Source organism: Manis javanica, chromosome 14, assembly GCF_040802235.1.
Source record: "Manis javanica isolate MJ-LG chromosome 14, MJ_LKY, whole genome shotgun sequence".
NCBI classification, from domain to species: Eukaryota; Metazoa; Chordata; class Mammalia; order Pholidota; family Manidae; genus Manis; species Manis javanica.
The window spans coordinates 62,152,679-62,170,649 of record NC_133169.1 but is presented as its reverse complement, the minus strand read 5'-3'; the positions used below and the strand labels follow the sequence as shown (position 1 = coordinate 62,170,649).

The 17,971-nt window shown below is 38.5% G+C and overlaps 1 protein-coding gene across 1 annotated transcript in view; it reads left to right on the top strand.

The window, feature by feature from the left end:
- The window catches only part of SRFBP1 (serum response factor binding protein 1), a 106,605-nt gene extending 91,327 nt beyond the window's left edge, over window positions 1-15,278 (top strand). Inside the window, exon 8 of the mRNA XM_073221251.1 lies at window positions 8,665-15,278. Within this exon, the coding sequence (XP_073077352.1) occupies window positions 8,665-8,849 (185 nt within the window). The 3' untranslated portion in view covers window positions 8,850-15,278. The remainder of the gene's footprint in view (window positions 1-8,664) is intronic.
- Window positions 15,279-17,971: the final 2,693 nt, after the last annotated feature.

Genomic DNA, 17,971 nt, shown 5'->3' with positions numbered 1-17,971 from the left:
GGAAGGAAGAAGAAAAGCTATAGATGTAGCATATGAAGGAAACTTGGGAGGATTGATTATTTCTTTGACATATCTTCTTGTATAGTACCTTAAGTATGTATAGGTTTTAAACTACTAACTAATTTGCACACACATATTAACATAATAGGAATACGGAGACATAAACAAAGCAAATCTATAATTACCAGCCATCTCCAGTGAAGCCAAGAAAACCATTTAGGCACCCTAGGCATTTGTGAAAATTTATCTATGATATGATGGATATTGTCCAACTGTACTTGAACCATCAGACAAATTAAAGCAGCCCATTTCTGGGATCTGTTCACATCCCATATGTTCTTTTAACCATAGATAGTCTATAGTCATGAGATTTTGGGGTGCTACAACTTGCACCCCTCCCAACTCCTGGTTGAGTTCCAACAGTACAGATCCAGTCAAATTCGTTGTCTCACTGTATGCACATGCCAGCCTAGACATCTCCCTCCTCCTTCTTATGGCAAGTCCAGGAGACGGTGGGCTGGATGCAGCCACAACCGCAGCATCGTCCGGATCCCTGTGGAGGCTTTTTGATGATCATCCCCCGGCACGAGTCCTCCAGAGAGTGCTGATGCCGGAAGCTCCTCCTCATATCGTATCTTAGTTCATTTTCTGGGTATCCAAGCTAGGCCTTGATCTTCTGCGTAGAAACAAACAGACCCTTTGCCCACACTTTGACATGCCCTCTATACCACTGTGCAGAACTCATTGGAGGTCAGCACACAGTAACTGCTTTTTTTTTTTTTTTTTAATTAAGAGAAAGGAATATTATCAGAAAAGAGTACCTCCATAGCTGATCATCTGACACCCTTTAAGTGATCAACATTAAGGATATTTAAAGCATGCGTTGATCTTTGATTTACCAATAGTTTTATCCTGTTAAGGAGTAATCCCCCTTTTCTTTCTTTCTTTTTTTTTTTTTAAATTTTTAATCTACACTTACCTGAAGAATACTATGTTTACTATGCTCTCCCCTATATCAGGTCCCCCCTAACAACCACATTACGGTTACTGTCCATCAGCTTAGCAAAATGTGGTAGAGTCACTACTTGTCCTCTCTGTGTTGTGCAGCCCACCCTCCCCTTTCTCCCTCCCCCCCATGCATGCTAATCTTAATACCCCATTTCTTCTTCCCCCCCCTTATCCCTCCCTGCCCACCCATCCTCCCCAGTTCCTTTCCCTTTGGTACCTGTTAGTCCATTTTTGGGTTCTGTAATTCTGCTGCTGTTTTGTTCCTTCAGTTTTTCCTTTGTTCCTATACTCCTCAGATGAGTGAAATCATTTGGTATTTCTCTTTCTCCGCTTGGCTTATTTCACTGAGCATAATACTCTCCAGCTCCATCCATGTTGCTGCAAATGGTTGGATTTTTCCACTTCTTATGGCTGAGTAGTATTCCATTGTGTATATGTACCACTTCTTCTTTATCCATTCATCTACAGATGGACATTTAGGTTGCTTCCAATTCTTGGCTATTGTAAATAGTGCTGCGATAAACATAGGAGTGCATCTGTCTTTCTCAAACTTGATTGCTGCGTTCTTAGGGTAAATTCCTAGGAGTGGAATTCCTGGGTCAAATGGTAGGTCTGTTTTGAGCATTTTGATGCACCTCCATACTGCTTTCCACAATGGTTGAACTAATTTACATTCCCACCAGCAGTGTAGGAGGGTTCCCCTTTCTCCACAGCCTCGCCAACATTTGTTGTTGTTTGTCTTTTGGATGGCAGCTATCCTTACTGGTGTGAGGTGATACCTCATTGTAGTTTTAATTTGCATTTCTCTGATAATTAGCGATGTGGAGCATCTTTTCATGTGTCTCTTGGCCATCTGTATTTCTTTTTTGGAGAACTGTCTGTTCAGTTCCTCTGCCCATTTTTTAATTGGGTTATTTGTTTTTTGTTTGTTGAGGCGTGTGAGCTCTTTATATATTCTGGACGTCAAGCCTTTATCAGATCTGTCATTTTCAAATATATTCTCCCATACTGTAGGGTTCCTTTTTGTTCTATTGATGGTGTCTTTCGCTGTACAGAAGCTTTTCAGCTTAATGTAGTCCCACTTGCTCATTTTTGCTGTTGTTTTCCTTGCCCGGGGAGATATGTTCAAGAAGAGATCACTCATGTTTATATCTAAGAGGTTTTTGCCTATGTTTTTTTCCAAGAGTTTAATGGTTTCGTGACTTACATTCAGGTCTTTGATCCATTTTGAGTTTACCTTTGTATATGGGGTTAGACAATGGTCCAGTTTCATTCTCCTACATGTAGCTGTCCAGTTTTGCCAGCACCATCTGTTGAAGAGACTGTCATTTTGCCATTGTATGTCCATGGCTCCTTTATCAAATATTAATTGACCATATATGTTTGGGTTAATTTCTGGGGTCTCTAATCTGTTCCACTGGTCTGTGGCTCTGTTCTTGTGCCAGTACCAAATTGTCTTGATTACTATGGCTTTGTAGTAGAGCTTGAAGTTGGGGAGTGAGATCCCCCCTACTTTATTCTTCTTTTTCAGGATTGCTTTGGCTATTCGGGGTCTTTGGTGTTTCCATATGAATTTTTGAATTATTTGTTCCAATTCATTGAAGAATGTTGCTGGTAATTTGAGAGGGATTGCATCAAATTTGTATATTGCTTTCGGCAGGATGGCCATTTTGACGATATTAATTCTTCCTAGCCATGAGCATGGGATGAGTTTCCATTTATTAGTGTCCCCTTTAATTTCTCTTAAGAGTGACTTGTAGTTTTCAGAGTATAAGTCTTTCACTTCCTTGGTTAGGTTTATTCCTAGGTATTTTATTCTTTTTGATGCAATGGTGAGTGGAATTGTTTTCCTGATTTCTCTTTCTATTGATTCGTTGTTAGTGTATAGGAAAGCTACAGATTTCTGTGTGTTGATTTTGTATCCTGCAACTTTGCTGTATTCCGATATCAGTTCTAGTAGTTTTGGAATGGAGTCTTTAGGGTTTTTTATGTACAGTATCATATCATCTGCAAATAGTGACAGTTTAACTTCTTCTTTACCAATCTGGATTCCTTGTATTTCTTTGTTTTGTCTGATTGCCGTGGCTAGGACCTCCAGTACTATGTTAAATAACAGTGGGGAGAGTGGGCATCCCTGTCTGGTTCCCGATCTCAGTGGAAATGCTTTCAGCTTCTCGCTGTTCAGTATAATGCTGGCTGTGGGTTTATCATATATGGCCTTTATTATGTTGAGGTACTTGCCCTCTATTCCCATTTTGCTGAGAGTTTTTATCATGAATGGATGTTGAATTTTGTCAAATGCTTTTTCAGCATCTATGGAGATGATCATGTGGTTTTTGTCTTTCTTTTTGTTGATGTGGTGGATGATGTTGATGGATTTTCGAATGTTGTACCATCCTTGCATCCCTGGGATGAACCCCACTTGGTCATGGTGTATGATCCTTTTGATATACTGTTGAATTCTGTTTGCTAATATTTTATTGAGTATTTTTGCATCTACATTCATCAGGGATATTGGTCTGTAATTTTCTTTTTTGGTGGGGTCTTTGCCTGGTTTTGGTATTAGGGTGATGTTGGCTTCATAGAATGAGTTTGGGAGTATTCCCTCTTCTTCTATTTTGTGGAACACTTTAAGGAGAATGGGTATTATGTCTTCACTGTGTGTCTGATAAAATTCCGAGGTAAATCCGTCCGGCCCCGGGGTTTTGTTCTTGGGTAGTTTTTTGATTACTGTTTCAATTTCTTTGCTTGTAATTGGTTTGTTTAACTTTTGTGTTTCTTCCTTGGTCAGTCTTGGGAGGTTGTATTTTTCTAGGAAGTTGTCCATTTCTTCTAGGTTTTCCAGCTTGTTGGCATATAGGTTTTCATAGTAGTCTTTAATAATTCTTTGTATTTCTGTGGAGTCTGTCGTGATTTTTCCATTCTCATTTCTGATTATGTTGATTTGTGTTGACTCTCTTTTTCTCTTAATAAGTTGGGCTAGAGGCTTATCTATTTTGTTTATTTTCTCAAAGAACCAGCTCTTGGTTTCGTTGATTTTTGCTATTGTTTTATTCTTCTCAATTTTGTTTATTTCTTCTCTGATCTTTATTATGTCCCTCCTTCTGCTGACTTTAGGCCTCATTTGTTCTTCTTTTTCCAGTTTTAATAGTTGTGATGTTAGACTATTCATTTGGGATTGTTCTTCCTTCTTCAAGTGTGCCTGGATTGCTATATACTTTCCTCTTAAGACTGCTTTCGCTGCATCCCACAGAAGTTGGGGCTTAGTGTTGTTGTTGTCATTTGTTTCTATATATTCCTTGATCTCTATTTTGATTTGTTCATTGATCCATTGATTATTTAGTAGCATGTTGTTAAGCCTCCATGTGTTTGTGAGCCTTTTTGTTTTCTTTGTAGAATTTATTTCTACTTTCATACCTTTGTGGTCTGAAAAATTGGTTGGTAGAATTTCAATATTGTGGAATTTACTGAGGCTCTTTTTGTGAGCTAGTATGTGGTCTATTCTGGAGAATATTCCATGTGCACTTGAGAAGAATGTATATCCTGTTGCTTTTGGATGTAAAGTTCTATAGATGTCTATTAGGTCCATCTGTTCTAGTGTGTTGTTCAGTGCCTGTGTGTCTTTACTTATTTTCTGCCCGGTGGATCTATCCTTTGGGGTGAGTGGTGTGTTGAAGTCTCCTACAATGAATGCATTGCAGTCTATTTCCCTCTTTAGTTCTGTTAGTATTTGCTTCACGTATGCTGGTGCTCCTGTATTGGGTGCATATATATTTAGAATGGTTATATCCTCTTGTTGGACTAAGCCCTTTATCATTATGTAGTGGCCTTCTTTATCTCTTGTTACTTTCTTTGTTTTGAAGTCTATTTTGTCTGATATTAGTACTGCAACCCCTGCTTTCTTCTCACTGTTGTTTGCCTGAAATATGTTTTTCCATCCCTTGACTTTTAGTCTATGCTTATCTTTGGGTTTAAGGTGAGTTTCTTGTAAGCAGCATATAGATGGGTCTTGCTTTTTTATCCATTCTATTACTCTATGTCTTTTGATTGGTGCATTAAGTCCATTTACATTTAGGGTGACTAGTGAGAGATATGTACTTATTGCCATTTCAGGCTTTAGATTCGTGGTTACCAAAGGTTCAAGGTTAGCTTCTTTAGTATCTTACTGCCTAACTTAGCTCGCTTATTGAGCTGTTATATACACTGTCTGGAGAGTCTTTTCTTCTCTCCCTTCTTATTCCTCCTCCTCCATTCTTCATATGTTGTGTGTTTTGTTCTGTGCTCTTTTTAGGGGTGCTCCCATCTAGAGCAGTCCCTGTAGGATGCCCTGTAGAGGTGGTTTGTGGGAAGCAAATTCCCTCAGCTTTTGCTTGTCTGGGAATTGTTTGATCCCACCATCATATTTAAATGATAGTCGTGCTGGATACAGTATCCTTGGTTCAAGGCCCTTCTGTTTCATTGCATTAAGTATATCATGCCATTCTCTTCTGGCCTGTAGGGTTTCTGTTGAGAAGTCTGATGTTAGCCTGATTGGTTTTCCTTTATAGGTGACCTTTTTCTCTCTAGCTGCCTTTAAAATTCTTTCCTTGTCCTTGATCCTTGCCATTTTAATTATTATGTGTCTTGGTGTTGTCCTCCTTGGATCCTTTCTGTTGGGGGTTCTGTATAATTCCATGGTCTGTTCGATTATTTCCTCCCCCAGTTTGGGGAAGTTTTCAGCAATTATTTCTTCAAAGACACTTTCTATCCCTTTTCCTCTTTCTTCCTCTTCTGGTATCCCTATAATACGAATGTTTTTCCTTTTGTATTGGTCACATATTTCTCTTAGTGTTGTTTCATTCCTGGAGATCCTTTTATCTCTCTCTATGTCAGCTTCTATACGTTCCTGTTCTCTGGCTTCTATTCCTTCAATGGCCTCTTGCATCTTATCCATTCTGCTTATAAATCCTTCCAGGGATTGTTTCACTTCTGTGATCTCTTTCCTGACATCTGTGATCTCCTTCCGGACTTCATCCCACTGCTCTTGCATTTTTCTCTGCATCTCATCCCATTGCTCTTGCATTTTTTTCTGCATCTCTGTCAGCATGTTCATGATTTTTATTTTGAATTCTTTTTCAGGAAGACTAGTTAGGTCTGTCTCCTTCTCAGGTGTTGTCTCTGTGATCTTTGTCTGCCTGTAGTTTTGCCTTTTCATGGTGATAGAGATAGTTTGCAGAGCTGGTACAAGTGACCGCTGGAAGGGCTTCCCTTCTTGTTGGTTTGTGGCCTTTTCCTGGGAGAATAGCGACCTCTAGTGGCTTGTGCTGGGCAGCTGTGCGCAGACAGGGCTTCTGCTTCCTGCCCAGTTGCTTTGGGGTTTATCTCCGCTGTTGCTGTGGGCTTGGCCTGGCTGGGGCTGTTCCTCCAAATTGGTGGAGCCCCGTTGGAGGGGGAGCAGCCAGGAGACTATTTATCTCCGTAAGGGGCCTCTGTGCTCCCTGCTGCCCAGGGGGTTAGAGTGCCCAGAGATCCCCAGATTCCCTGCTTCTGGTCTAAGTGACCTGTCCTGCCCCTTTAAGATTTCCAAAAAGCACTCTCCAAACCAAAACAACAGCAGCAACAATGAGAGAGGGAACAGAAACAAAGAGAAAAAAAAAAGGAAAAAAAAAGGAAAAAACAAGCGATTTTTTTTTTTTTTTTTTTTTTTGTCCTCAGGTGCCGGTCCCAGGCACCCGCTCACTGGTCCTGCTGCCCTGTCTCCCTAGCACCAGGGTCCCTGTCCTTTCAAGGCTTCCAAAAAGCACCCACCCACCGGTCCCGCAGGGAAGGAACGCTCAATATTCTTTGTCCTCAGGCACTGGTCCCACGCACCCGCTCACCAGTCCCGCCGCCCTGCCTCCCTAGCACCGGGGTCCCTGTCCCTTCAAGGCTTCCAAAAAGCACTCGGCAAAAAGAGAGAAAAAAAAGGGGAAAAACGCGCGATTTCTTCTGTCCTCAGGTGCTGGTCTCAGGCACCCACCCACCGGTCCCACAGGGAAAAATGCGGGATATTCTTTGTCCTCAGGTGCCAGTCCCAGGCACCCGCTCACCAGTCCCGCCGCCCTGCCTCCCTAGCACCGGGGTCCCTGTCCCTTTTAGGCTTCCAAAAAGCACTCGCAGAAAAGAGAAAAAAAAAAGGGGAAAAACGCGCGATTTCCTCTGTCCTCAAGTGCCGGTCTCAGGCACCCGCCCACCAGTCCCGCAGGGAAAAACGGGGGATATTCTTTGTCCTCAGGCGCCGGTCCCAGCCACCCGCTCACCAGTCCCGCCACCGTGCCTCCCTAGCACTGGGGTCCCCGTCCCTTCAAGGCTTCCAAAAAGCGCTCGCCAAAAAGAGAAAAAAAAAAAAAAGGGGAAAAACGCGCGACCTCCTCCGTTCTCAGGCACCGGTCTCAGGCACCCGCCCCCAGGTCTCGCAGGGAGAAACGCGGGATATTCTTTGTCCTCCGGCGCCGTTCCCAGGCACCTCCTCACCGGTCCCGCCACCCTGCCTCCCCAGCAACGGGGGCCCGTCCCTCTAAGGCTTCCAAAAAGCGCTCGCCAAAAAAAAAAAAAAAACCGCTCTGGTTTCTCTCCACCCGCCGGGAGCCGGGGGGAGGGGCACTCGGGTCCCGCCGGGCTGGGGCTTGTATCTTATCCCCTTCACAAGGCGCTGGGTTCGTGCAGGTGTGGATGTGGTCTGGATGTTGTCCTGTGTCCTGTGGTCTCTATTTTAGGAAGATTTTTCTTTGTTATATTTTCATAGCTCTATGTGTTTTTGGGAGGAGATTTCCACTGCTCTACTCACGCCGCCATCTTGGCTCCGCCCAGTCCATGATACTTACTTTTTAAGGAGAAACACTTTAGAAAATGACATCTAAGTTGGTAATACAGAAATCACACACCCATAGGACTGCTTAATAAATCTGTATTCAAATTTTTACCTTTTTTTTAATTCCATAAATATGTATTGATTCATGTCTTTTCAGGCTAGTGTGTCTCCCCAAAACAGTACTTTTTTGGTCCAGATAGTGTAATTGAAGTGTCTCATCAGAAAGAGACTATAAGGACCAGAATACAAGTTGCCACCCTCATACCCAGTGGGTGGTAACTTTATGACTAAAAAAGAATGTCAAGTAAGTTTAGTAATTTACCTTGCAATAACAACTTTTTGTTCAGTAGCGGAGGGAATGGAATCAATTATTAGGACTTCAAAAATAATTTCTCCTATCAACATTGTGAGACTCAATATCTTAGTAAATAAAGACTTGAATTGTCTGGTTACATCTGTTCCACACAGATACCAAGCTAATGATATTCCTTTGAAAATGCAAGATATTTTTAGCCTTCCATGTTGTCTGACCTGTTTACTTTCTTACTATCAATGTAAATAAGACAGACAGCACAGCATACATTAGAAGGCATGCAATAAACATTTATTTACATGGATTAGAAAGTATGTGTACCAAAATTGATCGCTCATATGTATATCTCAACTTCAAACTTCCTGTTAGACTTAGATTCTAAATTGTGAGGTATTCCATTTAAGTAAAACGAAATGTTTTCCTTTAATACTGATTTGAGAAGATGAAATATACTTCTCTTGTGTGCTATTTAGGCAGGTGGTTTGTTTTCACTAATTTTCCTTTCTCTTCCCAGGTTTTCAGAAAAATGAACCTCAGATCAAGAATCAGTTTAGTAGGAGTGCACAAAGAGGACTTGATAGTACAAAACAGCAACCACAACTGCCTCTTCATCCTTCATGGGAAGCAAGCAGAAGGCGAAAAGAACAGCAATCTAAAATTGCTCTGTTTCAGGGGAAAAAAATTACATTTGATGATTGATTAATACCTCTTTTTGTGAACCTTGCCATCTGAAAGTTAATTCTCTTTCCTTCTTTTTTTTTTTAAATTACGAGCCCATTATTTAAACTTGTGTTTGAATAAGCCTCCTTAGAGAGGTTATAGGAATAAGTTTGTTATTTTTCTTTTTTAAGTCTGTTCAAGTTGTGCTTACATAAGCCTGCCATAAATCAAACACATAATTAAATTGATTCTTAACAATATTCCCAGACCATTCCCTCTCTAAAAGATTTTTGAGGTCATAGCTGTCTCAGGTTTTCTCATTAGTGCTTATCATGAAGTGTATTTTATTAGTTTAGCTCCATGTGTCTTGCCTTGAAAATAAATTTTGGGGTATATTTAAAATAATGAAAAATATGAGGAAATTCTAACTTTATTTAAAATAGATCATCTTTGCCAAAAGTTATCCTTGTTAGCCAAACTGATAGTAACTTTTAACATAGGTATACAGATAAGTTATACAAATAAATACTAATTTTTATAGTTTTAATGATTAATGATCTCATACTTTCTGACTGTTTTAAAATGGTTTCCCAGGGCAATTTTGGATTTCTGAATTACGTTTCAGTATTTTTAGGCAATATACATGTTTAACTGTAGCAAGACAACCAGAAATGTATTTTCTATATCACCGCATATAAATAGTTCTGTTAAGTCAAGAATGTGGAACATGTAGTTACTTGGCTATATGCTCATTTAGAAACATTTTTTGAGGAATCATAGACTGGAAGTTAAAAGAACAAATTCTGAAGGGAGGTATGGTTGAAAGAGCATTTCCACTGATAGCTGAGTAGAGAGGTTTGACATGACTTACTGAGGAAGGGACTACTCTAGACATTGTAGCACTGTTATTTAAAAGGAAAACAGGATTTTAAAAACCCATTTTAAGTTTATACTTTTGCTACACTGGGACAGATAAACAGTTCTTGGTTAACTTAATAAAGATAACTACATTCCATATTTTCTGTGCATATCCTCAGGTACTGTCAATGGCAGGAAAAGCTTTCTAGTTAGCAGGAATCCATAAGCTCTGGAAAGCCTTTTCTTTTTTTCCCAAGAGCTTAAAAATTTGAATACTAGAGCAATGTAATTCAAGAGATAATGCAGAGAGAAAATTATGTTTGCTGTGTTGCATGCAAAATGTTTTTTCTTTTTTCTTTTCAGTTTTTTCAATTTTTATTTTGACAATTTCAATAACATAAAATTGAAGTTACTTTCAACTGAAATTTTAATTATGAAAAATTATTACAGGAAAAGAAAAATGTGTCTTTGCCTACCCAGATTTAGCCAAACTGCAAGGTTGAGTGCACTATCTTCCAGACTGCCAAGTCTCCCCAAGACTTCTTACCCCAACTGCAAGGAGTTAGAATCCAACTACAAAGTTAGAGGGATGACCCCACAAAGACCATGCTCACTTTCTTAGACTGGCTGCAGGTTTGGAGGTGAAGGAGAAGGTTTCAGGGGGAGGGTTCCCCAAACAACCTCAGATTTAAAAATTTACAAGAAATCTCCCAGAACTCACTGAAACCTATTATATTCACAGGTATATAGTTTATTATAGAGAAAAGATTTATCATATAACCGGCCAAAGGAAGAGATGCTATATATGAAGGTTCTAAACACAAAGCTTCTGTTGTCCTGAGGGTGCATTATCATCCTGGCATCAGTATGCAGGCATATTGCCCATCTGAGAAGCTTACTTAAGCTTCAGTGTCCAGAATTTTTATTGTGACTTCAGTATACAGACATGATCAACTGATGATTGCTCCAAGTGGACTGATATCCCTTGACCCAGAGCCCCCATCCTAGATCACATAGTTTGTTTTTTTTTAGTGTAGCTAACTTCTTACCTAAACAGACATTCCAGTCAGGTAAAAGAGATCTCCATCCAGAAACCATAGGCAAAGTTCCTCTCTTTAGGCAAGGCCAAGTTCTGCACCATACAATATCCTTCACCCCAGTTTCACCAGTACTGACGTTCACTGCATTTGCTTTACTTTTGGCTCTCATCCTCCCTCCCCTCACTTCCTCCTCTTCTTTTTCCTCTTCTCTTTCTCTATTTCTGTCCATTTCTTTCTCCCCTCCTCCATCTACTCTCTTCCTCTCACCTTTTCTCTCCCTCCATTTCTTATCCTCTCTCCTACCCTTTACATCAGCTCTTTAAAAACAAAGTCATTTTTATTCTCTTGTATTACCACAATCCAGTTAACAGATTATCAGGTTTTCCAATTGTCCCAGTGTCTTTACAGCAACAAAAAATCCAGGATCATGCCTTACATGCAGTTTTCATGTCTCTTTAGTTGGAAGTAGTTTGTGTGTCTCTCACTATTTGGTAACACTGGCATTTTTCAGAAGTACAGGCCAGTTTGTTTTGCATTGCCCCTTTATGTGGGTTTTTCTCATGTTCCCATTATTAAATTCAAGCTGGGTACTTTTGGTTGGGAAGAAGTCATAGAAGCGGTGTTAAGTTTGTCCCAGGGCATATCAGGAGGTGGATGGTAATGTGGCCTATTGTTGGTGATGTGAACTTTGCCTACTTGTTTGAAGTTACATCCATAAAGACTCTCCACTGTAAAGTCACTGCTTTTCTCTTTGTAGTTAATATTTTTTTGAGGGGGATACTTTGAGACTACATATATATCCTGTTCTGAAACTTTCATGTGCTATTTTAACACTGGTTCATGATTCTTACCTAAAGTAATTATTGCAATAGTAGTTGTAAATGATCGTTTTTTAAAATTCATCTTGAGTCTAATTTATTTATTAATGAACTTTTTATAATAAGAAGGAGCTTTCCTTTCTCCCCTCTTCTATTTTTAAGTTTATTCCTATGTGATCTATGGATACCTCTTTCATCCTATTTGTACTTATTTTTTTAGTTGAATATTTTTTATTACTTCATTTCATTTATTATTAGCTTATAAGTTTTATAATATATATCTTTCATTTATCACAGTTTAACTTCAACTAGTTTATGCTACTTTACATATAGCCTATGTACCTTAATACTTTAATTTCTTTAATTTCTTTAATTTCCTTAATACTTTAATGTACTTTAATTTCCTTCCTCCCAGCCTTTTACAATTCTTTACACACATTTTGCATCTACATATAATGGTACAATACATTATTTTTGCTCTAGTATTCCATTGGTCTTTTATCATGTTTGTGTTTTTCTCTACTTCCTTGAACATGTGGAACATAAATAGCTGTTTTAATGATTTTGCATGCAGTAGCACTCAATCTGGGGCAAGTTTTACCCTCAGGGAATATCTAGAGATATTTTGGATGTCAATCTGGGGGAAGGGGAGTTACATCTAATGGATATAGGCCAGGAATGCTGCTAAACATTCTATAGTATATACAACAAAGAATTGTTCGGCCCAAAATGTCAGTAGTGCTAAGGTTGAGAAACTTTGTTCTAAGGTTCATTTAGCTCCACTGGAGTCATTGCCATTCTAGAACTCTACCTGATGCTTTCTATTAGGAAATCTTCCTGTTGTTTCTGGTGAGAACACAAACTATACCTGGGCATATGTAGTTTCCTGGGATTGTTCCACCAACTCCTTTTAGTGACTTTTACCCCCACTGGCCTTGGTAGATTCTTGGGTCACATTGCCCAGGTCAGTTTTACACCATTGACTTGAGGGGAACCTTCTGTAGATCTTCAGAGCACTTTCTGTGCATCTTCTTCCTCTCTAGTCTTTTGTCTTCCTTCTCTAGTCTTCTTTCTCCTAGTATTTTGCCCTCAAAATTTCTAGTCACATCAGCCTATCTAAACTCTGAATTCTAGGTCTTCCAATAAGGCCACTAGGCTATTTTGGGTGTTCCTTCTCCTTGCATTATAGTTCTGAAACTCTTCAGACAGTGATCTGAAGTACTCATTTGTTTTCTTTCTCTCAGGTATTACTGTCCTATACTGCTTTTTGTGCATTGTCTGAAAACCTCTGTTTTTATATATTTTATAGAGTTTTCTAGTTATGTAATATAGAAGGGCAAATCTAGTCCCTGTTATTACATAACAGTCAGAAACATAAGTCCATTATTTTGATGCTGAAGTTTACCTTAATTTGGCTGGTGGGAGCCTTCTCCACCCATCTCCTGTGTTATTTTGTCATATAAGTCCTTTTTCTAACTGTGAGAAAAATGGCTCCCATTATCTGCAGTATATTTACTTACGGTCCTAACCCTAGAATACACAGAAGTTAGTTTCAGAATTGCTAACCGACCCCTCTGCAAAATAGAAGTCTACTAATGAAAATTCAATATATGTTTAGTTTTCTTTTTTCTTTAGCCTAAGAGCATACCATATCAAAACTAAGTCTGAGACTCACTCGGGATGATGTCAGCAAAAATGACAAGAGTGAGGACAGCTAGAAATTGTCTCCATAAAAAGCAATTAGAGAACTCATTGTCACAAGCAACTTTTTCAGAACTGTGGAATTAATGAAAAACTTATAACAATCCAGAAGTGTTATTCAAGAAAAATGGCTGAATCTTGGTAAAAACAGTCATCTGTGTGATATTTTAGCTTGCCCTGTTCTCATCTCCCACTCCCTAGATCCATGGTAGTCTTGAAAACCAGGAGTTCACAATCACAGTCAAACTGGCAGCCTGGCAGCACCTGGAATGGGCAGTAAAGGATTAGGGTTTCTTCCAAGATACATTTCCTGAGAACTTTATTTAACTGGTTTGTTAGTTCACTGGAAGATCCCACATGCAAGTCTGTCTTGAGAAGCTATTTTCTTGAGATCACTTTTAAAAGACATGTATAGCCAGTGTTTAATATCGTGGCTGTCTGGTAGCGAATAACAATTGGGGCAAACAAGAAGTTCATCAAAAAGCTTAAAAGGAAATCTGGAGAATTCATTATCCATAAATATTCGTAAGTTTGGTATCTTTGGTAAGTTCTGACATATTTCTTGGAAATAAGGAAATCACGTGCATGTACAGGGCTGCTTTTATGTTTGGGAAAAAGCTAAGAAGACCCTAATCTCATCTCTGGCTGACCTTGAGGCTTTGGCAACCTCCTGGCTAAGTGTTGAAGGCGTACCCCAACACCAACACAGAGCCCCTCAGCAAAATCAAAAGTATTGATTCCAGGCATTTAAGACAGTCTGTCCAGTTCTTAGTAACCACTAAGCTAATGAAGTAGAGACTTCAGTAGCCATACACAACAAAAAATACAGACTTCACAAAAATAGTTCACAAACTCACCAAACAACAAAAACAAAGACCTGAGGAGAGGGTAATACCTGATTTCAGTAGTTGCACCATTATATTTTAAATGTCCAGTTTTCAGTAAAACATTAGACACCTGCAGAAATAGGGCCATATACAGAAGGAAAAAAGCAATAGGTAGAAACCGTTCCTGAGGAGGCCTGGACTTTGGATTCGTTCAACAAAGACGTTAATTAAGCTATTTTAAGTATGTTCAAAGGACCAAAGGAAACCACGTCTAAAGAGCTAAAAGTCTGAGAACAATGTCATTAAATAGAAAATATCAGTGATGTGCCAGAAATCATTGAGACAAAAATTTAGAAGTTGAAAAGTATAGTAACAAATGAAAAATGAGGGCTCAATAAAAGATTTGAGCAGGCAAAAGAAAGATTTGATAAACTTCAAAATAGACCCATTGAGATTATCCAGTCTGAGCAATGGAAAAAAAAAAAAAAGATCCTCAAAGACTTGTGGAATGCCATGAAGTGTATCAACATTTGCCTAATGAGAGTCTCATATGACATCACATTTCCTCTCAGCTGTATACCCCAAGAGAAGCGAAAACATTCAAACAAAAACTTGAACAAAAATGTTCATAGTAGCATTATCCACAATAGCAAAGAAGACGAAACAACCCAAATAATCCACAAACTGATGACTGGACAAACAAGTGGTATATATATATATCATAGAATATTCAGCCATAAAAAGGAGTGGAGTATTGATACATAGCATGGCATGAATGAAGTCTGAAAACGTCATGCTAAGAAAGAAGCCCAGCACAAAATATGGTTCCACTTACATGAAATGACCAGAATAGGTAAATCCATAGCAACCTAAAGTAGATTAGTGATTGCTAGGGGCTGGGGGAGGGAGGAGTAGTGAGTGACTGATAATGGGTATTCCATTTCTTTTTGAACTGATGAATGTGCTCTGAAATTGGAGGTCATGTTGGTTGCACAACTCTGAATATACAAGAGTCCACTGAACTGTGCATTTTAAAAGAGTGAATGTTATGGTATGTGAATTGTATCTTAATTTTAAAAACAGTAAAAAGTTAGCCTGATTAGTTTTCTTTTCTCTTGTTGCCCACCCATCCCTGTAGATAAGCAATCTCATTAGTCTCTGGTGTATCCTTCCTGTGTATGTATCTATTTTCACAGATAAATAAATATATGTATTTATATTTTATATATATATATGTTTTCTTATTTCCCCTTCCTCAAAAACTAATTCCATACATGCTTTTTTGAACTTTGCTTTTTTTTTCAATTAAAAAATATATCCTGGAAATCATAAATATGTCCATAGAAATCGCATTTAAGACAAAACTTTATCATTGGGTAGATGTACGGATTTATTCAATTATTTGTGTATGGGTATATAGGTTATTTTCTGTTTTGCAGTTATAAACAGTGTTACAAAGAAAATAACAACAGTATGTATTTTCATATTGTTGGAGTTAATGTCTTTGGGGTAAGTTCCTAGAATTAGGAATGTTACGTCAGAAAGTAAAGGCATATGTAGCCATGTTAAAAAATTGCCAAAATTACTTCCATGAAATTTGTATCAATTTCAGCAGCACAGGAGACAGGCCTATTTCCCCCCAATGTCTCCAAGAAAGAATGGAGTTTTACATTATGATTTTTGCCTATTAAATACATGGGAAATGTTACCTCAGTATAGATTTACTATGCATTTCTCCTATTATTGGTATAGTTAGTTAAATACTTTTCTCAATTCTGAAGACTATTTTTGTATACATTTTTAAGAGTTTTTTTCCCTGTCTTGCCCATTTTTCCATTAGTGAGGATTTTGGTTTTGTCTTCTAATTTTTAGGATTTATTTATATATTAGGGATACTAGCCCTTTAGCTGTTGTATGTATTGCAAATATTTTCCCCCAATTTGTCAGTGGTTTGACTTCATTTATGTTATTTTTCTGTCATTTTGTTTGCCACTTATTTCATGTGTCAGATGTATCTCTTTTTTTTCTCTTTATTTCCTTTCATTTTTGCATATGGATTTGGAATCATAATTAGAAAATCTTTCTCTACACTTGTTTGCTTTCTATTTTATCTGATATCAGTGTTGCTGTCTTTGCTTTCTTAGTGTTTCCATTTGCCTGAAATACCTTTGACTGTCCTTTTATTTTTAGCCTTTCTGCATCATTCTATTTTGGGTATGTCTCTTGAATAAAGCATATAGTTGGGTCTTTATGAATCAAGTTGAAAATCTTACCATTTAATAAGCAAAGCCTTCCACATTTGTTGATATGAATATGTTTGCTTTCAATTCTGTCATATTGTTTTATTATATTTAATCTCTCTTCATAATGTGTTTGCTCTGTCCTTTTTTTTAAAAAAAAAAGAAATTCCTAAACTTTTGTATGTAGGAAAGTTATATTTCTGTTATGGTGGTTATACCTTTTCAGTGCTCTTAGTCCCTTATTTAATTCACAATCTGCACTTTCCATTTTATTTATTTATTTATTTATTTATTTATTTATTTATTTATTTATTTTGATATCATTAATCTACAATTACATGAAGAACATTATGTTTACTAGGCTCCCCCCTTCACCAAGTCCCCCCCACAAACCCCATTACAGTCACTGTCCATCAGTGTAGTAAGATGCTGTAAGATCACTACTTGTCTTCTCTGTGTTGCACAGTCCTCCCCGTGCCCACCCCACACTATACATGCTAATTGTAATGCCCCCTTTCTTTTTCTCCACCCTTGTCCCTCTCTTCCCACCCATCCTCCCCAGTCCCTTTCCCTTTGGTAACTATTAGACCATTCTTGGGTTCTGTGATTCTGCTGCTGTTTTGTTCCTTCAGTTTTCCTTTGTTCTTATACTCCACATGAGTGAAATCATTTGGTACTTGTCTTTCTCCGCCTGGCTTATTTCACTGAGCATAATACCCTCTAACTCCATCCATGTTGCTGCAAATGGTAGGATTTGTTTTTCTCTTATGGCTGAGTAATACTCCATTGTGTGTATGTTCCACATCTTTATCCATTCATGTACTGATGGACATTTAGGTTGCTTCCATATCACTTTCCATTTTTAATGACATCCCTTAACTCTTACTGCCTAAATCACATTTGCTGAGTTTATTTTACTTCCCTCGTTCCATCCCATTGTCCTCCCATTTGTAGTTACATTATTTTTATTTCACTGGAACATATGGAGCATTATTATACAACATTCTTCTACCCTTGTCCCCACCTTAGTTTTAATCTTAGATTTCCAATGAAGTATATTAAAACTAAATTGCTTAAGTTTTCCCAGTCTCTTTTGTTTGGATAAAGTTCATTTTCTAGTAGATTTCTGAAAAAATGACTCATGGAAAGAATTCTTTGAGCTCTTGTTGTGTAAATTATTTCTGTGGTTTTCATACTTAAAGGAACATGGTGTAGGATTATGGCTTTCTCAGGGATTTTGCCCTTCTTCCTTGTGTCATCAAAACTCTTCATTGTAGCTTTGGTGAATCTTTTTTGGGAGAGTTTCTTGCTCTTCCCCAAGTTAGGAGATCTACTTAATAGTCTGGGTACAGGATAGTTTTCTGACCCTCCCCAGGGATACAGAGATTTTTTTGTTGTTACTGTTTCATTTTGTTTCTCCTTTTCCTCTTACCCAAGGACATGGGTTTTTTACCTGTGCCTTGTTGACAGTGTTTGATGACCTTATAATGGCTCAAGGTTTTCTCATTAGGGAGGGAGGATCCTGGTGGATGTCTGTGCCTTTCCTGCAGCAGTAGCCCCTCCTCTTTGAGGCTTGCACCATCAAAGACAGTTTTATCTCTGCTTTGTACTTCTCTCTCCTGGGCACCCAGTGTAGGCCCGCTGAACTCTCAGACCCTGTAAAGTTCTTTGCATCCC